Source organism: Notolepis coatsorum (genome assembly GCF_963971535.1).
Source record: "Notolepis coatsorum genome assembly, chromosome: 6".
NCBI lineage: Eukaryota > Metazoa > Chordata > Actinopteri > Aulopiformes > Paralepididae > Notolepis > Notolepis coatsorum.
This window is the reverse complement of record NC_140170.1, coordinates 110,154,700-110,182,034: the sequence shown is the minus strand read 5'-3', so window position 1 is coordinate 110,182,034 and position 27,335 is coordinate 110,154,700. Positions and strand designations below refer to the sequence as shown.

The 27,335-nt window shown below is 42.7% G+C and overlaps 1 protein-coding gene across 2 annotated transcripts in view; it reads left to right on the top strand.

Annotated features, from left to right (window-relative positions):
- LOC311229994 (ras-related protein Rap-1A-like) overlaps positions 1-26,771 on the top strand; it is a 39,600-nt gene extending 12,829 nt beyond the window's left edge. For both annotated transcript variants that reach the window (XM_084316118.1, XM_084316119.1), the window contains exons 3-8: positions 495-563; positions 868-924; positions 1,779-1,919; positions 12,613-12,756; positions 14,061-14,187; positions 25,707-26,771. In XM_084316118.1, coding sequence (XP_084172244.1) covers positions 495-563; positions 868-924; positions 1,779-1,919; positions 12,613-12,756; positions 14,061-14,150 — 501 coding nt within the window. In that variant the 3' untranslated portion in view covers positions 14,151-14,187; positions 25,707-26,771. The remainder of the gene's footprint in view (positions 1-494; positions 564-867; positions 925-1,778; positions 1,920-12,612; positions 12,757-14,060; positions 14,188-25,706) is intronic.
- The last annotated feature ends 564 nt before the right edge of the window (positions 26,772-27,335 follow it).

Sequence of the window (27,335 nt, the reverse complement as noted above, 5' to 3'; positions counted from 1 at the left end):
CAGGTCCGGTCACAGGCCCGCTCAACAGCGCCCCCCACCCAACGGCTGAAAGCACATTTATCATTGTTTTTGCAAAGGATTTACGATTGCCTGCTATTGTATCCCAGTGAGAGCATGCAGGGGAATTGTAGCTTAGCTCAATACTGGACCGATCAGTGAAATGGTAGACAGACCGCGCATAGGGTCTAAGGTCCAAAATAGCAAAGTTATCCTTTAAATACAGTGTCTGCTAATGCTGTATATAGTCAAGCATCTGCTATGCAGGGGGAGGGAGAGAGACAGGAGAAATGTGGGCGATTATCGGCTATTGGCAATCTCGCAGGTTGATGACAGGACAGTAGAATATGGAGCACATGGCCCGACTCTATTCTAGATGGACACAGTGCTTCCACAGTGCTGCTGTAGTTCTTCCATATGTGCTGCTCTCTGGATGTTTTGATTTTGAAAGGGAGGTCGCATTGATCTGATGCCTTGGCCTGCGTCTTCTCTTACAGACGGTCCAGTTCGTACAGGGAATCTTTGTGGAAAAATACGACCCAACAATAGAAGACTCGTACAGAAAGGTAAGTGTCCTGTGGGGAGAGAGAGAAAGTGAGTGTTTGTGTGCAGGGCTGGAATGAGCTGATTGCTAGCAGCTGGCCTGCAGGTTCACGTCATTATTATGTGTTGCTCTTTCTCTCTTTCTCTCATTCACTTGCTTTCTCTCTTCACTTGCTCTCTTGGACCATCTTTCTCTCTCTTTCTCTCGCCCTCTCCATCTCAGTTATTTTCTCTCGCCATGTCTCTGTCTAGTAAAAACCCTTTGCCGACAGTCTTGTCTCCATACCTGTCCCCCTAACATGGTGTATTTTGTCCTCTCCCCTATAGCAAGTGGAGGTAGACGGGCAGCAATGTATGCTTGAAATCCTGGACACAGCAGGCACAGTGAGTAATGACTGTCCTTCTCTACTGTGTCCCAAAGGAGCCCAGTGTGTTGTAGACGGGGATGGAACCTACAGGATTATTCTGGGTGTTTTCAACCTAGATCAGACTTTTGTTTTTCTGGGTGTCTCGTCAGTACAACAGGGCAACAGACGAAGAATGTTGCCAACAACACAGTAGAAATAGAGAAAATGAAAGGGTCAGCCTACATTGAAATTCTGACTTTTTGAGGAGAATGCAACTCTACTGTTAGGCTGTTCTAATGAGACTATAATCCTATGAATCTTGACAAACAAAAGCTGATGGAAACAGTTGACCAGGCTGTAGGTTGTGGTGCTAGAACTGAGAACTTGAAGTGAGGTGCGCACACATCAGCCAGCCTATGTCTTATTTTTAGACTTATCAAACATCATTATAAATTAATGTATCAATAAAGCCCTTTGGCTCTCTTCTGTTGTAAACCTTATAGACCAATTGAACAACACGTAGCCATGGCAGTTTTCTAAAATACAAAACGTGATTTATGTTAAGGGGAACGCAACAAGCAGTGCAAATCCTTAGGCTTTCTTTGGGTCAGTTCACTGAACTCTACTTTGAGAGTTACTCTACTACTTTGGTTTTATTTATTTCATTAAAAAAGAATTACGTGGAGGAAATCTCAAGGCAGGATTATCAATATTTATTGTATTGATTCAAAGAACATGAATTGAATCAGGATTCAGGAGAGACTTTTACAAACCGTAATGCCATCCAGCCTGTGTCATATTAAGTGAGGCCCTACATCAATCAAAGCAAATGTAATCTCTACAACAGCGTTGTACAGAGCTCATGGCCTCTCTCCGCTCCTTCGCCTACAGGAGCAGTTCACAGCAATGAGGGACTTGTACATGAAGAACGGCCAAGGTTTCGCCCTGGTGTACTCCATCACAGCACAGTCCACATTCAATGACCTGCAGGACCTGAGGGAACAGATCCTACGAGTAAAGGACACAGAGGATGTGAGTAACCACCTGTATTAGACCCTCATCTGTTCATCCCATTCACACCTGTATTAGACCCTCAGCTGATCTCATTCATATTTGGAATGCATCTACATTAGTCATACTTGCCATTGCCATCAGTAAATAGGCAATAGTACATTGTTCTCTGTTGTCAGATTCACATGTAGCGTTGGCCTGACATGTTCCTTTTCTTGTGAGTCTCAAGTCACACCTGCAACACTACGTGTCTCATTCTCGCTTGTCCAAGTCGTGCCTTGTAGACCAATCCTCCTTGCTTGCACCGTTCACCACAACTCCTATTGAAAGGAGGGCAAGGTTGAAAAAGAAAAAAAAAAAACACAGATGGGTGAGACACACTCGCTGCCCACTTGTAGGTTAACCAGTAAAATAATGGTCAGTCTCAACCAAAACGACATTATTGTGTTTCTGTGGGCTTGTGAGTAGTATGTTGAAAATGTTGAGGCAAGCTTCCAAGTTCCAAGGCTGTCAGTGCTGAGCTGTAATGGCAGAATATCAAGAATGAATAATTTAGGTCAGCTCGTTCGGCCAGCAATGCTACCAGCCTATTATGATGTCTGTAGAAGTCCAAACATGTATAATTAGTATTGTAATTATGTATTTTGTGGTCAGTATTCAGTTGGGGTGGAAATCCTTAGGAATCAATTATGTATATTATATTTTAATTCTACATTGCTATTAACCTTCATATTACAAAACCTGCATATTGTGAGACTTTCTGCTTGGCTTATCTTGTCAATCTTACCATTAATTAGTTATTATATCAGCAAATGATCAAAGCTTCATTCTTCCTGTGTGCAAAGTTTCAATTTGACGGGTAGATAACGGCTGTGGGCTAGATAGGTTTTCTAAATGTCCTCGTCCGAGACTAACTGATTTTCAAAATGAACGGATTATTTTTTCTATCGATTTTCTAAATGAGCGTTGGACCACTATTTCTATAAGCGATTTTCTAAATGAGCGTTGGACCACTATTTCTATAAGCGATTTTCTAAATGAGCGTTGGACCACTTTCTATAAGCGATTTTCAAAATTAATGTTGGACGACTATTCCTATAAGTTATTTTAAAAATGAACGTTGGACCACTATTTCTATAAGCTATTTTCGAAGCGTTTGGTTTAGCCGTAATGTGATGACAAAGTTGGAACCATATCACAAGACTGAAAACGGACAAAATACTGTGTTTATTTATTTTGGGAATACATTTTTTAAACCTAGACAGAATCTTGATTCCCGATTGGCTGTACTAAGTGAGGTCCTCGCGACGTACAAACCGGTGTACCCGGTTTTCAGGAGGTTCCAGACGTGTCTTTCTATATGATTATGTATTCCACTCTTAACTCATTAGAATGCCATCTAATCCCGTAATCGCCGTCGTCTGACTGAGCAGTTGTGTGATTCCACTAACTAAGGGGGAGAATGTCTTTGCCTCAGTATGGGCAAGTCTGTGCTGAGTTATGCCTTTTGCACACAGTGTGGTTTCCCCTGTAAATCTCCCTTTTCGACTTGGATCTGCAACAGTACGAACCAGAAGAGGAAATGTAATCTCGCTAGTTTCCTTCTCGGTTTCTCTGAGCAGCACATCCACATTTCTGCGTACTCCTGGCCGAGTTAGGAGACAGGGAGCGAGGGAGTGAACTCTGTGTCCCCTCCCCGGGCCGGGCCAGGGCCGATAGACCCGTCGGCAGGGTCCAGGATGCCCTTTTTTGGTGATCTCTGGAGGGAATGAACATTACCATAACCCCCACTCTCTCCATCTCTCTCTCACACTCACTCACTCTCGCTTCCTCTCTTTCGCTCTCTCTCCCTCGCATCCTCTCTCAATTTCGCTGTCTCTTTTGCTCTCTTTCCCTCGCATCCTCTCTCTTTCTCTCTCACGCTTTCTGTCTCTCACACATCAGTGGTCTGTAAACCCTCTTTATTCCAGCACCATGTCCTTATGAGCCCCCACCCTCTTCTCTCTCTCTATCTCCCACTCTTTCACTCTCACTATTTCCCCCCATCTCTCTGTGCCAATATTCTCCTCTGCACTTTGTTTTGATTGGCTTTTCAGCGCCTGTCGCTCTCTCTGCCCCCCCCCCCCCCCCCCCTCTCTCTCTCTCTCTCTCTCTCTCTCTCTCTCTCTCTCTCTCTCTCTCCCCCCGGCCTGCCTTGTGGTCTGACTGTGGTCTGGCACTCTGTGTGGGGGATTTGACTGCTAGGGCTGATGTGCTGTGAAAGCCCCAACTCATCAAAAAAGCGGTGCAGTGGATGGGGAGGGCTGTGGTCCTTCATTACAGAGCCCCCGCGGTATGACCGGGGTTAGACCCGGGCTGAGGAGGGATTGATTGCAGTGGCGCTCCTCAACATGGAAGAAAGTGGTCATCATTCCATTCGTCCCGCCCCTTTGGAAGCGTGTCCTCTTCGATCAGTTCTTCAATTCACCCCCTAATCTAAACAGTTTGTTATCTGCCTGCCGCGGCCGCTTTGTCGGCTATCATCTCACCGGCCGTTTAGCTGTGATGGCGGCGACGTCTGTTTATCTTTCTTTGCCCCTCGCAGGAATCCACCACTAAAGGAAATGCTTTCCGCGTTGTGTTTTTTCCCCTCCTCTCTCTCTCTCTCTTCTTCAAAAGAGGATGCATTTGTTGGTTGGAGGAGGGTTTCCAGGCCAGCGCAGGGCTGCAGAAGTTAGCCCGGTCGCTACCACTGCTGCAGCAGCAGCTGTTCGCATTCTCGTCTCTTGATGGGAATGCCACGCACCATTTACTGCTACGCCGGAGAAATGTGCAGACACTCATCTGGGGTCTCGCCAAGCTCAATTAAAAGGCCTTTTCATGTCCACGCTCTGGTCACAGTGAGGCCAACCCCCTCACCCCCCTTTCTCAGAAGACTTATTAAGAGCGAGTCTCAGGAGGTGGAGAATAGAGTAATTGACTAGTCACCAGTGTATTAAAAGCTCCCATCCCTTATTTCCCTTCACTATTCTTATGTAAGAGAGGTCTTGTGACTTTTCCGGCCCAACTCCCATCTCCTGCCTGTGTGACTGGGGTCAATAGCGCTAACGCCTTGTTCCCTGCTTGTGACTCACTTCTCGTATTTGCAAGTGTTGGCTCCATGCGTTCATTCAGCCAGACTGGGAATCTCTCCTGTTCTGTTTTCTCTCTGCAGTCCATTGTCCAGACAGAGCCTCTAGAGTGTCGACATGGGTGGAATAGGACCCCACTGTCGCACTTTCAGAACTGGATCCTGTCGTGGCAGCTGAAGCTAACGCTTGGCTGCTGACATTGCTGTGTTCAACAGTTTCCCTCCTTCCCACCATCCTCCCATCCCTCTCTACATCTCCCCGGCCCAGAGTTTGTGTTTTAGAAGGGCATACCATTGGTTCGCTCAGGCCCCCCTGGGGGTACTGTCGCTCAACGGTCCAGTCTGAGGGCTTGTTTGGATATCAAACATCAAGCAGCAACCTCCATGGGGCTAGTACAAACATCCCAACTTCCTGTCGTCTGCCCCACTGCAGAGGGAGAAACGGAGAGGGAGAGAGGGAGCACTGGAATGTTCCCCCTATTCCTAACTGAGTGGAGGGTGTCCTTCTATCCAAGAACAACCTGTAAGTGCTTCACACTTGCGGATGGGGAAATGTTTGGACAAGTATGAGCAAGATGGCGCATGTTGAGCTTCTACCGTGTCACTGACGTGCAGCCAGTTTTTCCAGGTCCACAAGTCATACCGTGGGGCTATTTTTGGGATAGGGTTGTAGTGAACTGGGGCAGGGTGTGTCGCTTGTACTGATCAGAACAGGGACTGTTGTGGAGCTTAGGACCCATATGAAAAACCTTGTCTTTAGCACTCGTGGGAGGGGCTCAGGCTCAGCCTCATTAAAACATTGACTCTTGCCATGTGAGGAGGACCCACCAGCAATAGACTTGTGACTCGTAGTGATGGAAAGCAGACCATGGGACACCTTTTAATGGCACCTTGGGCTTCCTTCATTCTCTTGGCTTTAACTTAACTGAGTAGTTTAAGGGATCGCAAGTTAGGGTAACTAATGTACTACACTGGATCCAACACATACACCTGTGTACACACACACACACACACGCACATGCACACACACACACAGTCCAAACTCTTCTATCATATCATTCCAGAGAGCAGCTAGTGCATGGAATCCAGTGCAAACATTAGAAAACAGGCAGGAAGGAAGGCGATGTTATCCTGGCTGGGCGGGGCTGCCGTGGCTTCCTCCAGGCCAACAGGCTCCCTAGATAGCCAGTCAGGAAACAGCAGGCAGGATGGGACGCATCACAACATGCTGCTACCCCCTGGCATCTGCCCACTGTGACAGTTGGGACTTTTTTCTGCCCCAGAATAGTCCCTCCCTCGTAAGGTTTCCTTGACCTCGGCTGGTATTTATCTACGAGTTGAGGTCGACAAAGGGGGAAATGGTTTGCGTTGTGTATAAATATATGCGGCTGCTTTGAGGTAGTGCTGCAGACTTTATAGCTTCCGATCATGGGCCATGGTGGAAAAGGATGTCATTTTCTGAAAACAAATAAAAAAAAAAAACGAAATCTCCTTTTGCGGTTTTGTGTTGATTAATTGAAGTCTTTGTTTGTTTGTCAGTGTTTTTTGTTCATACACAAGTTTCACTGAGGCATGAATTGATTTTCTTGATTGCCCTTCTGAATCTTTCATCTCTTCTCCAAATTTAATAGAGGTCTCGGGCCTTGCACGGAATGTTTGAGTAGTTCTCTTTTCTTCCATTGTGGCTGCCTGTAACCATTGGTAACTACTTTCAAAAGAGTGGTTCTGTGCAGTAGTAGAGTAGGCAAAACACTGGAAAAGCATGATATTACTGTTCTACTGTAACTTGTTTACATGATCCTGTCATAAGACACCAAATGATTATGTAGCAACTGTTAATTTGGAAGACGGAGAACTACACAAACATTCCGTGCAAGGCCTCTATTGAATGGACTAGCTGTTGATAATGACAACCTTGCTCTTGTAAATTAGATTAACACATCCACCGCCGTTCACGTTGTACAGCGTTATTGCCCGCCATGCGTTGTCTGCCAAACCACTCTGTACAGCGATATTGAGATCATATAAAAATTTTCGCCATGGCATTCATAATTCAGCCACCCAGCCTCTGGTGATACAGTGGGACTCTGCACAATATTGCAATGCCTCAATACCGCCGCCTGGTGGATGATCGGGCGAGTTACAACCGGAAGTGGCAATCGGTGCATCTGGGAAATCCGTCCGGCAGTCGCATATTGTTGCGGGACTCCAGACATACACTGGCGTGCATATGGATCGCTGCCATAACTCAATAATCAATATGATTTGGGCGTTTATTGCGCCATACAAACCGGAAATGGATCTAGGAGATCGACGTCAAATAAGTGGGATCTTTTTCCTCCAGTCTCATCGGCGAACGGTAGGAGGACGCTAACGACATTTTCAGCCCAATTGTCTATTCATTTCACCGCAAACCGATCTGATCAATATATCACCCATACTACATAAAGCATTTACTGACGATCACAGAATTATAAAGGACCCCCCCCCTTTCATCCGCGCATGATGACTCATAACGTATTCGATCATGTGCAGTTGAATTTTTTAATATAGCGTGTCTAGGGAATAGACTGCAATCGATAATCTATATATGCGTTTAGGCCTATAGCTCACTTTCTAGGAATTACTGCAGAAAACGATAAAAACATACTTATATTCTAGAAGGTATTTTTGTATGAATATATGAATGAAAAAGTATAGCATTCCTACTAGAGTTGTTCCGATACCGATACTAGTATCGGAAATGCCGCCGATACTGCCTAAAATGCTAGTATCGGTATCGGCGAGTACACGTAAATTCTAGCCTCCGATCCCATGATGTAATTTATCTCCTGCCGAGTCCTGCGGAGAGTGAGGATTATAAAATGAACATGTTTTAAAGTGTGATGCTGTGTCATTTTAACAGCAGATACACTTTCTTAAATTCCATTGTCCCCGACAGTGCGGTGTGACGGGGAGCTCGGACGGGAATCGGGATGTGTTTGGCTGGTGTTATGATAGCATTAGCTGGAAAGATAGCTAGTTGGAACAACATCCGCTTTTAACGTTACATCAAATCAGATGATCGCCTGTCCTTTCTCCAGGACCTAACACTGTCCGTGACCGTCTATCAACAATAATGCACCCACGGTGAATTGTATTTAAGTTAAGTAGCTACGGACTAGCGTTAGCTGACTATTACTAACGTTATCTTAATGTCGATGCGGGAAGGCGAGCTAGGTCAGTTAGCTTAGCTTGATAACGTTACCGTGTCTAAAGTTGGTGCTATTCACATAATCCAGCAATAATGGCTGCAGACCTGCAAGCAAAGTACAGCAAGTGCCAAAGGATAAGAGTCTGAGGCGGAGTTTCAAAAGAGAATGTTGAATATTTATTTTGCATCAAAAATCACAACATGAACGGTCTATCTGCCACTAGCTTACAGACTGAATAGGGTATATCTGCAGAGCCACTGAGTAGCGAGTGCAACACCGTTTAATGTCCGTGTGGATCATTGGAGTAGGGTATATCTGCAGTGCTGCAGCCCATACTCATTGATTAATGATACTAATACAAATCTATACAATCACCTGTTGTTGAATAAATACCATACGTTCTAGTTATTACTAAAAAAAAAACAGTATAACAGTATCTAAAAAAAAAAAAAAGTATAATTTATATTTAAAAAAAAAAAAAAATTATATGCACTGTTATCGGATAAATATCGGTATCGGCCGATACAGAAAGCTTAGGTATCGGAATCGGATCGGAAAGGGAAAAATGGTATCGGAACATCTCTAATTCCTACATCCTGAACGATAGATAATAAATGTTGAATGGGCCATAGTAATGTCAATTTAGCAATACAATTAAAAAAGTTAGCCCTGCAAAGAAGGTGAACATCTCCATAGGCTTAGAGTGGTGGCAGACTGGCTATATTGATGGATATAAGTCATGGCAGGGAATGTGTTAATGAAGTGGACTGCAGTAATGAAGCTCCGCCCACTCTCACTCCTTCTCCTTCCGTACCTCTCCCTGTTGCTTTTCTTCTTCTTTAACTTCCTCCCCATCTCTCCCTCTTCCTCACCATTTCATTCCTTCTTATTCTATTCCTAACCCTCACCTCTCTTCTCATCCTCCTCCCATCCTCTGCCTCTTCTTGTTGTCCTGTCCCTTCCCTCGCTGTCTGTCCTTTGTCCTCTTTTTCACCCTCCTCCTCCCATGTTTGTCCTCCCCCTCCCTGTCTCCTCTATCTTCTGCTACAAAGACCACTACAAACTATAAGTGAGCCATCATGTAACATATGCCATCCGGTGGATGCTTTTATCCAAAGCCTCTTACAATATTTCCCCTATCACCATACATGTGGGTGGATCCAGTCGCAATCAAACCCCTGATGGTGTTGGTGCCAGTGCTGTACCCATTGATGAGACCGGAGCATTATGCCCCACTACTCCTACGTATTAGGATGGACCAAATGCTGAGGAATCATTTTCCCACAGGGATGAATAAACATAGTAGAGTAACGTCTATAGATGAGCATTGTCTCTACTAATTAATTCCCCCCTGCAGATAAACTACAGTAAAACTTATGACCGGGATTTGCAAGATCACACGTAAATGCATCGTATCTCTTAGACGCTTGTGGGCGAACCACAGCAATTAGGACCAATCTGCTTCCTTTGAGGAACTACTGGCAGCTATGGCCGTGGTTTAGGTGTGATGTTTGCTACCTTCTTTGAATCATATCTTTTTTTTTGGTATTCATATTCCTTACAAAGAATCCTCTAAAGACATGACTACATAGTAGGGCTGAGCCCTAACGTTCGGACCTTCATTGGCATTCGAATTCTAAATCAACATTTGAATAAAAATAATAATAATAATAATAATAATAAAAAAACACACAAACAATTTTTTTTAATGTGTCTATTCATTCTGTTTAAACCAATGGGGGTTTTCTTCACAGTTGCAGATAAAGATTAGGCTACACTAATATTATAGTATTAAAACTGATTAGTTATATTCATTAAAGAAAGTTGATTTAATAAAAAAAATACTAATTTAATCACTTTATTCAAATTGAGGATTTAGTTTGAGGATATTTATAAAAAATTATAAACTTTTTTTCTATTGTGTGGGGGGAAAAAATACGAAGGTTCGAACGTCTGTTCGAAAAACCCTGATGAAGTTTGAATCCCAAAAACAGGCTTCGGGGACAGCCCTACTACATAGCTGGCTTCCTCTCCAGCGCTCTACTACCACATCATAGGGTTTGTTGATCTGATTGGTTGAAGTTAGCATGTGATAGATGATGATAGACTGATGGTTCATCCAATCACCTGCTCTTTTCCAAGGATGACTTCTTAGATGGTTCTGTTCTGGTGCATCAGGTTATAAAACTTAACTGTAACCTTTATTGGCTGGGCGGGGCGACACGTTTTGACACATAAAGGCTTGTATCAGAAGCTGTGTCTAAATTAATTGTTTATGTGATTATCACGGGTGCAATTTTGTTTGATCATAATTTGCTATCATTAGTCGATGATGAGAAAAACTCTGGGAAACGCAGCAGTCAGACATTTCTCCCATCAATGCCCAATGGGCCACTAATGTAGCTCTCTCTCTCTCTCTCTCTCAACACGCCCACATTACAAAACATCTACCAGACGCCCACAGAACATGCAGATCACACTGCACCTCATCACAACATTAATACAATGTTTGCTAGTGCATATTGCATAATTGTTTGCAGAGCTTAGCTTTATACTTATAGCACATGCATTAGTCTGGTCTCTTTTGAAAGGTAACATTCTGAAGTTGCTAAATCAATAAAGAAGAATCACTGAGTGCTACGAGAAACGGAGGTTTGAACACACTTTTTTGTTGACTTGTTGCCAGATTCCTGTTTTTAAGTTCCAGCATAGAGGTATGAGCTGGAAAACGCTGCGGTTACTTAGCCTGAAGTCTTATGTAGTACAGGTCCACATTTTATAAAAATCCATTAAAAAATGAGTGCTTGAGAAAGGTTTTGTAAACTGTGTACCGGGAAAAAACAGTGTGAAAAGCCAAAATGGCGATCCACTTCTTCATTCTGACAACGTTCTTCTTCGTCACCTTTCACTACCTTCCCAAACTATCATGCGCTCGGCTGCAGTCTCTTTCGGAGCGGACGCTCATTGGCTACAACAATTGTGATCAATAATTTTCGCCATCCGAGGTGATTGGTCAGTTCTAGACCGGAAGTGGTCACTTTGGATGACACTCTCCAGATATATCGTCATGTAACTTGAGACCCGAAGCACACAGCTGGTTGATGGTGGTGGCAAAGTGCAAAGCATACCGTATATGGTATGGTATGCCCAACCTTAACAATTTGATAGTATTTCCAGTTTTTGTTGAGCAAGAGTTTTGTGTGAAAGCAATTAAAGGCGGGGAGTTACATAGACACCTGTCCAAAATATAGGCTGGTTGTGAAGCAAATAAAAGCCTGGGATAATAACATTTTACTGCATATTGTTTTTCTTCTGTTTTTCTTCACTGTTATCCATTCACTCATTTGTTCATTGATATATGTATTACTTGCTTAGTATACTAATTTGTTCATTGATATATGTATTACTTGCTTAGTATACTAATTTGTTCATTGATATATGTATTACTTGCTTAGTATACTAATTTATTCATTGATATATGTATTACTTGCTTAGTATACTAATTTGTTCATTGATATATGTATTACTTGCTTAGTATACTAATTTGTTCATTGATATTAGGGCTGCACGATTTTGGGAAATAATCTAATTGCGATTATTCTGACAGATATTGCGATTGCGATTTGCGATGCGATTATAACGTATTTAAAAAAAAAATTACAAGAAGAATGTTGCTGCTTTCTGTAGTCGGGTCCCAACTGCAAAATTACTGTATTACCCTGTATTATACACTTTTACTATCATGTAGACTATTCTGCTTTGTGTTTACATGTGATGTATTGTATACATGCACATTTATTATGTTCTTGTGTGATGTATCGCACATTTTATTGCTGTGTGATGTATTGCAAATGTTATTGCTGTCATCTTGGCCAGGTCTACCTTGCAAAGGAGATCTTGTATCTCAATGGGACTTCCTGGTTAAAAAAAAAAAATAATTGCAGGCTTGGCGATTTGATAATTGCATCATTCCAAATCGCGATTTCGATTAAAAAACGATTAATCGTGCAGCCCTAATTGATATATGTATTTTTGGCTTAGTATACTAATTTGTTCATTGATGCATTACTTGCTTAGTAATAGTATACTCATGTGTTCATTGATATATGTATTACTTGCTTGGTATACTCATTTGTTCATTGATATATGTATTACTTGCTTGGTATATTCATTTGTTCATTGATATATGTATTTCTGGCTTAGTAGACGCCATATGGAAACAAACAAGCGCAAATCCGCAACAGCTGCGACTGTGTACGTGCATGCATCCACACACACGCATCCACACACACGCATCCACACACAGGGTGGGGACACTTTTGTGGACCAACCAACTAACCAATCAACCAACGGAGTGAGCTATAGAGCTGTTGGTCCTAGTAATGCAACTGGTGCTTTCCTGTCTCTCCAGGTGCCGATGATCCTGGTGGGGAACAAGTGTGACCTGGAGGATGAGCGTGTGGTGGGCAAGGAGCAGGGCCAGAACCTGGCCAGGCAGTGGAACCACTGTGCCTTTCTAGAGTCTTCCGCTAAGTCAAAGATCAACGTCCTCGACGTGAGTACAGGGCGGTACAGCACCTCTACATACATACATACATATGGTGCGGCTACGTGGCGTAGTGGGCAAGGCGCTCGCCACGAAATGCTGGAGACGCTGGGCTCGTCAGTTCGAGCCCAGCGCTCCACATTTGCTTTCAGTTTAGCTGGTCAGTGGTCGTCCGTACTAATACACATTGGCCGTATTAGGGTGTGGGAAACTGATGGGTGGGGATCGGGCGTTGTGGACAGCGACTCCTACAGGTCGGTTGGTGCGCCTGCGCAGTAGAATCAGGAAGTGTTGGGGTCAGCGTGAGCCTCACGCGTTACTCCTCGCCACTGAGAGATCGAGCTGCGCAGGTGAAAAGATGCGACTGCTGTTACCTCAAGTACCGGAGGGGACTTGTGCTATGTAGGACTTAGTCCACATTGCAGCCGGCTTGTGCGAGGCAAGAAACAGCGTCCGTGACAGGGGAGGGTTGAATTGGATGATACGAAATTGGGATGGGAGAAAAAATATAGAAAAATGGGAGAAAAAGTGGATAAAAAAAAAAAATACATACATGCATGCAGTCATGCATACAAACAAACCCGCACCAGCAGGCCCTGCCCATAGTGTAAACAGCTGTCGGGAGACGAGCCACTGGAGTGCACGGCGGCTGTAGTCCTTAATTCTTCGTACCAAGAATTGTTAATTTTTTAATTAAAGGAGTTGTTGGTGTCCTTTACACAAATGGGAGAGCGGTGTCTTTCAAAAGGAGTTTTAATGTGAACAAGTGGAATTAATGTTTTTGAAATAGGGTTCTCCGCATCTCCCAACTAAATACATTTGAATCGGGTGTCTTAATGGATTTGACACCCTGTTCAACCGGTTATCCAATGGCACCTGTACACCTGGTCTTTGTGGACATGTTGTTTCCCCTCATGTCTCTGTTCTACTCTAATGAAGACACCGTAGTGTTGAAATGTTAAGTCTGTCTGCACCATTAAAAGCTGTGATTAATCAGTGTGCTCTAGCACCCACTTTGTCCTTTTGAACACTGTTTTGTTTGAGAGTTAGAACAAAGTCAGTTGAGCTCGGTGTGCCCATGGAGCCGCACCCTGCCAAAGCTACTGTGTGTGTGAGTGAGTGTGCGTGCGCTGCGCATGTGCCACGCCCTGTATCTATTTTAGATCTAGAGCTCTTAATTGTATATTCAAATGTGCTGTGGTGTTTCTTAAGCCTGCCTTTGTGTGAGAAAACAAGCCTATTGGTGTGGCGTGTGGGTCCATTTATTCTCTCTCTCTCTCTCCTCTGTTCTCTCTCTCTCTCTCTCTCTTCAGATCTTCTATGACCTGGTCAGACAGATAAATAGGAAAACGCCAGTGGAAAAGAAGAAGGCAAAAAAGAAATCCAACTGTGTCCTGCTTTAAAGACCCTCTCCCTGCCCCTGCAGCAGCTCTGAGCCAGGTGTGTGTGCGTGTGCAAGCCCCAGGGCTGGCCGATACAACTTGATGTTGATATTGTTCTTATTTTTGACAGTATAATGATATTTTTACTTTTCCAAAATCACAATGCAAATTATAACGCGGCATAATGTCTTTTTTAGTGACATCATAATGGTGTATCTTTTGTACAACTATGCTCATCCAGTTTCCATTCTAACTACTTCGTAATTCTGCTGCTGTGTGCCTTTTGTTCATATTTATATTATTAACGGCGTACAGTATACTGACCCAGCCCTAGTGGGGAAGCATGCGTCATTGTTACTCCTTGACAACAACACAAACGACTCGCCAGAAATATTCTGCAACCTTTCATTGTCATCTGTTTTATTTTTATTTGATTGCAAATGTCCATGGAAACGCAAAACATCAAGATTACATTTAACAGTGTCATACGGTCTCAGACACAAGTCGTAACCATATTAAAGTCACAATGATTCGTTCACAAGTGTTGATTGAATCATTGAAGATCCTAAGAATAACATGTGGATTATCTTATATGGTATGGTATTCACTTGCCTGCTTTGCTAGTCTCTTGACTTGTTTTAATAATATTTCTAATTATTATTTTGTAATCCTTGGTGCTATTTGAAGTCTTCTAGGAGTCAAATTAACAGATAATTCCATAGTTGTGGTTGGAGTAAACCTTTTCTGATATTTGGGCCAAGGCCAGGCCATCTCTGGTTACAACAAACACTGCCCATCTCTGTAGCTTCAAAACGGAAAATTTCTCCAGTGGCTACATGCCTTGACTAGTATGTTAACATTCAGACAAATAGGTCCATTAATAGGACTCAGTAACTCCTCCTCCAGATGAACACTGCACCTATAAACACCTCAGTGGCTCTAATGTCATCTCCTCAACTGAACCACAGTCATCTACTCTAGGGATGGGTACCTTTCACATTTGAACCGGTACCTGTGAATCGATACCGGTACCCAACGGTACCTTTTTTCGGTACTTTAGTCTCAAGAAATTTAATTTACCTACCTCAGTCGTAAAAAAAAAATCCAAACTTCAAATAACTACAATTTCGACAGTTTTCGGCTTGTCATTGCTCCGACTGCTTTGTTGTTGAATCAAGTCAAATCCTAGGTTTGCATATATTGTGCGTGTGAACGTTGACATGAAAAGAAAAAAGTAAAAAAAAAAAAAAAAAAAAAAATTGTTATATATATATATATATATATATATATATATATATATATTTTTTTTTTCGGTTTCTCACTTGATTCGGTACTCGGTAGTACCGACGTGTTTCGGTTCGGTACCTCAAAAGTACCGAATTCGGTACCCATCCCTAATCTACTCCGTTTGATGCTTCCTAGTGGTTTGTGGGTTTTGCTCATCCATATAAAACCAATCACTTCAACTGTATGGCTGCTTGATTATGGCAAAATCATAATTGAAACTTGATTAATCGTCTTGCCCTATTCAACAGCCCGACATTTATTTGAGTTGGGTCGATGATCCAGCCACGGCCAAAAAATTTCGGGGAACACTTCCACAAGCTATAGGGCCATGTGTAGGTGGTGTCCATTCTGCTCTCTGTGAAGCACCAGGACTGCAGTAAAGCAACAGCTCGTGGTAACGGTGATGAGCCGCTGCTTCAGCTGATCAGACCCACAGGATGTTTCCTAATAGGCTTGTATCTCTGACTCACACCTGTATGGTGTGTGTGAACTGCTTTCATTAACAGATTTTTCATCATTGCGCCACCTCTGGGATTGAGTGAGTCATTGCGAAAAAGGAAGATGTGATGTTTCAACAGGATGCATGAGCTAGATGTGGGGAAATGACGACGGATGGGTTTTCGGATTAATGAATGAGATTGAGGGTTTGGTGCGACAGCGGTTCTATTTATAGTTCTCTGGGTGGTGGAGGATCATAGGGACACGTTAGCTTCTTCCTTTTTAAACCCTCAAACCTGACTAAGCAGATACATAACTTCTAAAAGGTTTTTTATCTTTTTTTCCCTTTTTTTATATACACATTTTAAATGTTCTGTCTCTGTCATTAACTCATTCGACGCCAGCTATTAGTTAGGGCCCGCTGTAGCTAGGCCACGCTTTAAACGATAGGACTGAGTCACCTTGTTTGTAGAGCTATAACTATATTCTATATTATAGCTATGGATACAATACTATGGCCCATTTGACATCACCTATCTATCGTTCAATATGTGAAAAATATTTTTTTTCCCCATCCATAATTATGTTCCTGTGTTATACCGTGGTGAATATAAATATGGTTTTAGAGCGGTCTAGGGTAATTCATGAAATGCTGAGTTATAGCCCTATACGTCAATTCCACTATAGACGTTGCCATTTCTTGCCTGTATAAGCTATTATCCCGAAATCTAATTTATATCATAGGTTATGTTCCATCATGAATGCATGAAAGGGGGGGTCGTTTCTGATTATTTGATTGTCGGTAACGGAATTCGTATTGAACACTAAACACGCTTATCAGCCCGATCGGTATAAAAGCATTGCAGGATCAAGCTAAAATTGACGTCAGATCGTTCTTACCTGTGATCGGGAGTATTCCAAAAATAAGATTCCAATTGTTTGATCGCCATCTGGTACATCCAATGTCCATTTGGCCCACGGCATAATCCACAACAACATATGGATCGGGGATATTTGACGCGCTTCAATGGAACCGGCAGAACGGCTGCCCTCGCCCGACAAGGAAACATGAAACTGGAGCCGTTTGGCCATTACACGGGCCAAGATACAAAGTTACAAAGGGTGCTCGATACCGCCGTCTAGCGGGATGCGGCCGGTATTGCCGTTTGGCTACCTCCGACTCATTCCCTATGGTAACACAGAGGTCCGTGGATGAATAATGAATACAAATATCTAATAAAGTAGGCGGCTGGGTGGCGTAGCGGAGATTGCGCGCGTCACCAATGCAAGAGACTCCGGTATCGAATCCCAGTCTCGGCAAAAGTGGATAAAAAAAAAAAAAATCTAATAAAGGAATAAAAGACCAAAACCCAAGTAATCCCGAAAAAAGCGCATGGCGGCCGTTAACCCGGGATATCTCTGGTCTGGCGCCGAATGTGTTAACATGCACTGATGGAACAAGAGGAAAAAAACCATTATCTGGACAATAACACTGACTCTTAGAATAACGTTATTGTTTTGGATTAGTTATACTGAGATAATTAGTTATACTGAGATAATTAGTTATACTAAGAGGGGGGTTAATGTTGGCCATACAATTTTTATATCCATATAAAATGCACACATGTCATAAAACTATTACCAGAAGGGGCATAAATCCTATCCGCACTGGCATGAGAAAACAAATGAGACGTGAAAAGGTAGGGAAATCCCCTCCCGGTCTGTATGTGTGTCGGCCAGAGAGCAGTCGCAGAGGAGAATCTTGCTGGCTTAAAGCTTTGACAACACATACTCTTAACTTCCTATTACTGATTATATCTTTTATCAATCTGATATCACGAAAACAGGGCGTCAGTGTTCCTGAAGAGAGAAAACGTGGTTAGGGTACAGAGATGTGCTGCTGATATGATGACCAGGCTACAACACGGATGTACTGATATGATTACCAGAAGTTCCCCAATGCTAAAACTGGACACAAAGATCCCATTTGAAACATGTCAGCCTTACTTGACTTCTGGATTATTAATAATTAATTAATCATTCACCTAATGAGCTCAAACTAATGACTTAAATATAGGCTATACTTTTCAGTAAAAGTAATTGATCAGATTACTACTTGGTAGCAGTGCAGTGTTTCCCCTATTGTCCCCCCCTCCCAACACGTGAATTGGTGTGAATAATAAGTATGCAACGATGGTATGTGACGAGACGTCTGCTGCGACACTGTTGGTTTCAGGGGGGCTACTGAACCACCCAACTGGAAGAGACTCTAGGAGAAACTCTGCAGTGGATACTTAAACATAATCTGTATCGGCCGTAAAAAGGGAAATAAAGTTGTATCCCTAGTTGTGATCAGTCACGGCACACTGGGTCAGACCGAGGTTGCCAAAGTGGGGTTAGTGTTTAAAAACCAGTGTATCATTAGGTCAGCATATGTGGTGGTCTAAGCAGCCACCGTGAAGAATGCCTTTACCATCATGGCATCATTAATAACACACTGAGGAGGAGATTACCAGAGTGAGGCCTCCTTGTGCCCACAATGAGAATCAGTGGAGTTAAATCGGCCACGGTGCTCATACAGTTTCACCAAGTGGAAAGAAAGCTTTTGATATGGTCACCAGTAATGCCTTGGGTCAGCTAGAGATTGCCAGGATAATGTTTTAACTGAGCGCTAAACCGCTAGCTGTGCCAGTAGTGGAGGAAACCTCCCCTCTGGTATGTTGACTGACGACGCACAGGGGGCAGTTAAGACAAAGATTGGCAGAGTGGGGCCTCATTGTTTCCAAACACTACAGTCGGTGTAGATGAGCCATAGGGATTTTTATTGTGACTCTGCCTATAGTCGCAAAATTATCTCATGGAGCACTAACTAACAGTGATACGCCCCCTCGTGGCACTTCAGTGTTGAAATCAATGCCTCCCTTTACACACATTACAATTACTTGGTTAAGAAAGGTGTTTAGTGCACATGTGGCCAGGGCTGGGTATCGTTTGAACATTTTCACTACCTGGAATTAAATACAGATAACAAAATACCGTACTTTTTTGCACTATAAGCCGCACCTGAATATAAGCCGCAGCAGCTAAATTGAATGATGTGTACATATATAAGCCGCACTGGACTATAAGCCGCAGGTGTTTTAATGTTTAATTACCATATGTAATTAGCATTGGGACACAATACAGTCGGACAAATAACAATAATTAACTCATTTACAAGTTGTATTAAGTTTTAGCAAATAAGGGAACAGATAAATAACATTTCAATGCAGTCAAAAAAGCAATATTTTGATTTTTACATTTTCGGGTTTGGTCACGTCGAGTCACATATAAGCCGCACCGTTATAGAAGCCGCAGGGTCGAAAAATGGGGGGAAAAGCTTATAGTCCGAAAAGTACGGTAATACTATCGGTTTTTCAATACCTTACTTTGCAGAAGTTTGTGTGTCTCGTGTTAGCCAATTGGGAGGTGTTGTTACATCTTGGATGATTTTGGATTGTAGTTCGACATAAGTGTTATATCTTGGAACAAACATGCTTATTGGCTCACTGACACTGATGAGATTTACTACTTCGGTATCGAAATTTGGTATCACCAAAATGTTTTATAATTTGGTATACCAAATTTCGATACCACAGGATTTTTGCGACACTATAGTATTGAAGCCATTCGATCGACAACGTAAAAGTATCGGATTTTGTAACTGATTTGAACATTTTGGAAACTCTGGTCTCTCTCACCGATGGCACACATGGCCAGGTTTGACGGGACATTACTGGAGTGGAGTCTGAATGTTAACAAACATCTAAGCCCAAGCACCCACAGTGTTACGAGGCCTCTATCCATCTGTTGTTGGTCAGTTGGAGTGGTTCAGAGAGTGTGTGAGGGTAGCCCTGGGGCGGTGTCTGTCCCCCCTGTCCCCACGCTGGCCAGCTCACTGAACCGACACTAATGGGATTACTGCCCCACTGTTCCACTGGTCACAGCTCTGAAGTGAGAGTGCCTGGCCGGCTGGGACTACAGCGAGCAGGGAGAGAGAGCTCACTTTGCTGTTTTAGTTAGTCATATGCACGTCGTCATCTTAGGTGCTGCCGGGTTAATATGAAGATCTGTGTAAAAACAAGGCATGGTAAACTGCATACTGTGCCCGCGCACGTGACGTCATTAAAACACAGTGCAACCCCTTATGAAATCACCACTGGCGACGGGCATACATGAATGGCGAGGATGTAAAGCATGTTAGACGCATTTATTGGACACGTTGCTCGCAGAGTTTGCATAGAAACAGCGCGACTCGCAAGAGGATTTATCACAGGCTGTAGAACGCAGGGCTGAAGAGCTGCCATAGCTTCTAGCTTCTAAAATATCAGTAGGGATGGGTACCGAATTCTGTACTTTTAAAGGTACTTACCGAAACACGTCGGTACTACCGAGCATCGATTCACGTGAGATACTGTAAAAAAAAATAAACATTTTTATTACTGTATTCTTTTTTTTACCCTTTTTATTAATTTTTTTTTAAACTTTTCTTTTCATGTCAACGTTCACACGCACAATATACGCTTACCTAGGATTTGACTTGATTCAACAACAAAGCAGTCGGGGGAATGGCAAGCCGTAAACGGTCGAAAATGTGGTTAACTGAGGTAGGTAGATTACATTTTTAGAGACTAAAGTACCGAAAAAAGGTACCGTTGGGTACCGGTATCGATTCACAGTATCAAATGTGAACGGTACCCATCCCTAGGTATCAGACTCAGCCCCTCCCTTCCAGCTGGAGTGAAACATGTAAGTTGTCAAATGCGAGCGAAACGCGCACTGTGACTGTGGAGTCCTGGCTCTAGGCAGAATCATGAATAGTGGTTTAAGAGAAGTTATTTATATTTTTAACGTGATTCACTGCGCATTAGTTAGATTACATGTTGCGCATGTTATGACTTTTAACGTCTGCCATTTCCACTGCAAAAGGCACATGCGTCGATCATGAATATGCAAATCGACGAAGGGGCCTGACACTAGGACGATGAATCGTGACAGACCTAGTGTCAGCCCCCTGAGTTGTTTGTTTCCATAACACTGTCAGGTTAGTAGTAACAACTTCCATACAGAATAAAAAATATAAAGTTGGATTCAATACAATGTACTGATATTTAAAACGGTATGGACAATTCTCCCTCTCTTCTCTAGGTCTCTCATTTAGCCTGTTTATTTTGTTTTATGAGAATAGTGCCACCATGACTCAGTTTGGTGGAAATTGAACGGTGCATTCACAAGTAATGCATAATTTCCTGTTTTTAAGAACATTTCAAAATATTGGCTCAGGAGATGCACTCATTTGAGTGGCCATGGGGTCACCAATATCAATAGGCTTATTCCTCTAGGGCTCATGAATGTGCACAGATTTAGAAAAGATTAGATTAGGTATTTGAGATACACAAACTCTAAAGTTGAAAGTTTGGTCTGATGGTGGGCTAGAGGAAAGGTCATGGGGTCACCAAAATCAATATAGTTAAACTAGGGGTCATGAATCTCTACCGCAAATTTGAGAAGATTCAAATGAAAGCAAAGCTATTGGATTTATCGCGTTCACATGAAGCATCTGCCACGGCAGCGGTCGGGGTAAATCCGTAATATCCCCAACACGGGTCATTCCATATGGGATATGGGGATATGCTGAGCGGATGCTACAGTTTCATTACGCCCCCACTACAAGAATGCACTGGAGCTGGTGACGTCAGGGCCCTGTGCTGCAATAAGCTCGTTTTCTGCGATTATTCCTTTTCATCAGGAAAGTCCCCTTCCCTATAAGAGAGGGAAATCAATATTAGAATACCTCATTCAAGTTTAAGAGCCTGTGTGAACCACAGACTAAACTAGGGGTGGTGCACTCCCTTATTTGGCCAGAAAAAGTATGACACACATGAGAGGTATATGGTCTATATATATATATATATATATATATATATATATATATATATATTAGAGGTGGGCATAGATAATTTTTTTTAATCTAGATTAATCTATCTGCAATCCTGGATTTAATCTAGATTAATCTAGATTAAAATGGCTAAAAAAAAAAAAAAAAATGCCGAAGGCATTCAAAATATGTGTGTTCTACCCAAATAATGACCAGAAGTAAGTCCTTACTTTTTCTTTCCTCCTTATGTTTCTCAGGCCAGGTGGCCCATTACACCATGAGCCCATCTCCCGTTTCCAAAATGCATTACAGACTGTATCAAAATAATGTTCAATAAGATGTACTTGTGTTTAATAAGTTGTTTTATTCAGAAGTTAACACAAATAAATAATATTACCAGTACAGTACAGTATCTAGCGCACACTCAGGAGCAAAACAGAAAGAATCATTTCAAACTTGAACTATGTGACATGGCTTGAATCAACTGCTCCAGTGGAGTTGCTCAGTGGCCAATGGTGTCAACTGTGGTTGTACTGGGCAGCTCCCAGGTGTGAATGGAACTGTGAATGTGAAGCAGGGCATTCCTGAAAAAGAGCATCTGTGCTCAGCGAACCTACCCTGGGTAAATAAAGGTAAAACATTTTTTTTTTTTTTTTTTTTTTTTATATAGATTAATGCGTTAATTATATTATCGCGCAATACTAGTATAGCGTTAACGCAGCACGTTAACGCCGTTAACGGCCCAGCTCTAATATATATATATATATATATATATATTTTGTATAGGAATTGTTTACTACATGATTAATATGTTGAAGGGCGGCTAAGTGGTGCAGTGGGCAAGGCGCTACGCCACTAATGCAGGAGATGCTTGGTTCGAGCCCAGCTCTCGGCATTGCTACCAGCTTGGCTGGTCATTCATACTAACACAATTGGCAGTGTTGGGGGTGGGAAGCTGGTGGGTGGGGATCGGACGTTGTGGACAGCGACTCCTACAGGAAGTGACGGGGGCAGCGTGAGCCTCCCACGTGCTACTCCTCGCCACTGAGGCTACGTTTAGACGGAGAGAGTCTGAACAGAAACCGCAAAAGTCGTCTTGCAGTCTCACTCTTAATTTTGCGTTTAGACTAGTGTTTTGGGATGGAATTCTCCGTGCAGACGAGGCTGTAGCGACTCGAGACGACTGAGCCCCGCTGTCACACGATTGGCGCATATGTCACATGACGTGCTGTGAAGACCTGCCCTACTCTGCCTCTGATTCGCAGACTGTGGGTGGGGAATGTGATTGGACCAAAGCAGTCACTCACAGACAGTGGGTCCAGTCATGCCGCGGGACAGATTCTTGTGTATTTAAAAGTGCTGCCAATGTAGCCTTCAGGTGATCGCCATGGATAGAATCAGACATGCTTTGTTTACGCTTCTAGGCTACTGGCGCATGCCTGTGATGTAAGCAGTACGCGCGACGAGAGCCTTGACAACCCTTTCGTCATCGTTTTATGCGGTTTGACAGTTTAGATGATGGCGCAAAGGTTTATCGTTTCTAGGAATTCCACCCTGGAAGGTAGTCTCACTTTTTTGCGGTTTCACCCCGTAAAAACGCTGTTTCCGTATAAACGAAAGGCACATCCGAAAAAATATTTTTGCGGATTCACCTGCTAGCGTTTCCGTCTAAACAGGGCCTGAGAGATCGCGCTGTGCAGGTGAAAAGATGCGACGGCTGCCTCCTCGAGTACCGGAGGGGACACGTGATGCAAGGCTTCGTCCACATTGCAGCCGGCCAGTGGGAGGCATGGCCTAACAGCGTTCGAGACAGGGGAGGGTAGAATTGGACAATACGAAATTGGGATGGGAGAAAAATAGAAAATGGGAGAAAAAGTAGATATAAAAAAAATGTAAAAGATGAATATGTTGAGCCATGTACAATGCTATGTTCAAGTACACCTCTTAACACTTTGGTCGCCAGGCTTATATTCTTAATATACCATCCTCCGCCAGCTCTATTTGTCTATGGGGATGTTTACCTTCTTTGCAGGGCTATAACTTTTTAAATTGTATTGCTAAATTGACATTACTATGGCCCATTCAACGTCTATCTATTGTTCAGGGTGTAGCAACGTTATACTTTTTCATTCACATATTCATACTAAAATACGGTCTAAAGTATAAGTATGTTTTTATCTTTTCTGCAGCTTTCTCCAGAACGTGATTTATAGCCCCAAATGCATTATATTGATGATCAAATACAGTTTGATAGGAATCTGCGCGAGATTTTTTTTTTCAAATTGACGTGCTTCTAGAAGTTACTACTGATCATCTGATGTTGACCGGATGGGGGGGGGGGGTCGTTTATAATTCCGTGGCCAACGTTAGATGATTCATCTAGTGTGGGTGATATGATCATTAGAGCAGTTAGTATCGAACACGTTAAAAAATCACACTGAATCTTACCGTAGCTTCCTCATAGCGTTGGGCGATGAGCGTGGAACAGAAATATTCCTATTATGGGATGTAGAAATATGCGATCCATTTCCAGGTTGTATAATAGTATATACGTCCAAATCATGTTGTTTATCGAGTTATTGGTAACGGATTGCTATCCGTTGTGTCTAGCTCGAGTCCTGGGACTATTACCGAGTGATCGGACCGAATTGGAATGAGCACCAGCTTCCATTTCCTGTTTCCGCTCTGGGCGATCCGCCGATCGGCCACCAGATGGCGCTCTTGAATCGTTGGAGAGTTGAGAGGGGATCAACAGTAGATCTCAAGTCTCCGGGGGAGAAATATGATTTCGATCACAGATTTTTGAAATATTGATATCAAAGACGTGGCAGAATGAGCATGGCGGAGAAAGACGTGCTACGGCGTTTTTGGCGACCATAGTGTTAAACATCTTTGCATATGTTTGAACAGTATGAGGCCATAGATATATTCGATGACCAAGTCTGGGAGGGAAAATGTAATCGCTGATAGTGACATTGTGTAGGAAGATGCCAAAAAACCCTTAGATACCGCCAGGCATCTTGGGTGACTTGCGTAGATGAGCATGGATAAACATTGTGGTTGTTGTTGGCTTCATTTTTTACTTGTGTGTCGGGGGAGAAGGGAGGAGCTGTTTTCTGGACAAGGCCCCTCCCTCCCTCCCTCCCTCCCTCCCTCCCTCCGGTTACCTCATTCACAGCTGGACACACTTCCTGCTTGAGAAACAGAGAAACATTGTCACAGCTAGTTAGTAACCAGTGGTGTGGTCGAGGGTTTACACAGGTAGATGGAGTATAGTACACATACATGCATTTGCTTAATTGCCATTGAAATGGATATACATTTTGGTTTTTCTTAAAACATTTTTACTGATATATTTTATCCAGCAACTGGCCTAACAATGGTTGTTGGATGGGCACATTTCTTTCTGTAGGACTTATCTTATTTTTCCTTCTCACAGAAAGGATAAAAAACAAGACCGCAAAATCCAAGGGATAATATGTTCCATGTTAATGATTACACATTAAATTATTTCACATATCACTTATTTCCAACTTTTAAAAACCATCTCCCCTCAGCAGTAGATCTACTTCAACTACCACAACATCACAGGTACCACAACACGTAGATGGTAGCATGATATGGTCTTACATGTGTAAACATAACAATCTTGCAATGCACATTTGTAATACCCCCTTCTTCTGAGCGGTTGTGATGATCGTGCCGTCTTCTTCTCCAAGCTTTCAGACTTACTGCTATGCTGAACGGAGTGGACCGATAGATTTAAGGTGGTTGAATGGCCACCAGAGGGCAGCAAACACTAGTAGATACACAGTAGTGCGGCATACTAACCAATTGTATGGTATGATAATGATGTATGAAGTGCCGAGTTTTGAAAACCTTTCCATTAATCTTCTGTATTGTCTCCCACCCCTCCCCCCCCCCCCATCTTTTAGAATGCTGTAATGAAGAACTGTTGCCCTGATTGGAACGTGCCAGCATTCCGACAGCCCCTCCCCCACCCCCTCACGCCATCAGCCATAAACGGTGAATCCGCTGACCGATCTGCTCCTATCAAAGACGAGGATGACTCAAACCAGAGAGAGAGAGATGGATAGATGGAGAGAGAGAGAGAGAGAAGACTCTGGTCTCTCGCCTCCTGAGGACCTTCCTCCGTGTATCAGCATCAGTATGAACCCTGAATGGACGACCTCCATTTCTGCACCAACAAAACACCACCATGAACTCTTTGACATTGTTGACGATAATGAAAAGCCTAATGAAACCCTCTGAAAGTAGGAAGAAAAGAAAAACGTGTTAATGATCTGCCTGTCTGACTAGAGAACAGCCCCCCCCCCCCATTCCTTCACCCCCCTTCTTTTCTCTCGAGAGTAAAAAAAAACGATGTTGAGAAGGAAAACAAAAAGTTATAACGTCGATTCAGTATTTTTCATCTTTGCAATATTAAATAGCGTCTTCGAAAGACATGGAAGTTTGGACCTTTTTAGTTGTATGATCATAAATATTCTTCGGAAAAACAAGCATGGAATACTGCATCTGTTATTACGTGTAGATGTTTTTCAAGTGGAAAAGTGAGCGTCGTTTTTATAGCCATACACCTGTTCTCCATGCCTGTCATGTCAGTGGTGATAGATCAAGGTCCGTAAAGGTCCATAATGTTTATTTAATTTTTTTTGTTTTTTTTGCCCCTATAGTTCATGGACTTTTCTCTTCTGCAAATATCTCTCTCTGATGTGACTTAATTTTATACTCAGTCACTGGGATTTCATAGCTCCCATAATATATTCTAATGCCATTTTTTTTGCATAATAATGCTTTGGGGGAAAAATGGGTCTTTTATAGAAGAAATATGGGGGGGGAAATAAGGATTGATTTCTATGTCTCTTGAAGCTGAAATATATTATACTAAACCAACTCTAATAATGCTTCTTGTGTTTTTCTGTCAAATGATGTTCCAGCTTTTATGGATTATTAAAGTACATTTTAGTACATTTTCATTATATGGTTATTGTATTTTTGTGTATTAAACTTTTATCCAAAAGAAACATTTGACTGACTTGCGAGAAGTGAAATTAAAGGGTGTTAAAATGACAAACGAGGGAACTATTGTACTTTCCAATATCTACTAAATGGGGAAAATGCAGTTGCACGGGTATTATTGGCTAGCTTCTGTTAAAAAGCCATCGAAGTACTGATTAGCTGAAGTATTGATCATATATAGTGACTCCAGTGTCCAGGGAGTACATTTCCAACTATCCATCAGTTGATATTGACACGCGGGAGGAGGGCAGTCCATTAGTCATCTGGTACTATTGAATAATGACGTTTTTTTTCTTTCATTTGAGATTATGCACGTTACAATTGATTGGAATGAATTTAGTATTCATTATGAATTATTATTCAGTATGAATTTTGGCTTCCGTCCCGCTCACAGCACCGAAACTGCACTGGTAAAGGTCATCAACGACCTCCTCATCTCCGCTGACTCCGGTGCCCTCAACATCCTGATCCTACTCGATCTCAGTGCAGCCTTTGACACAGTGTGTCACTCCATCCTCCTCCAA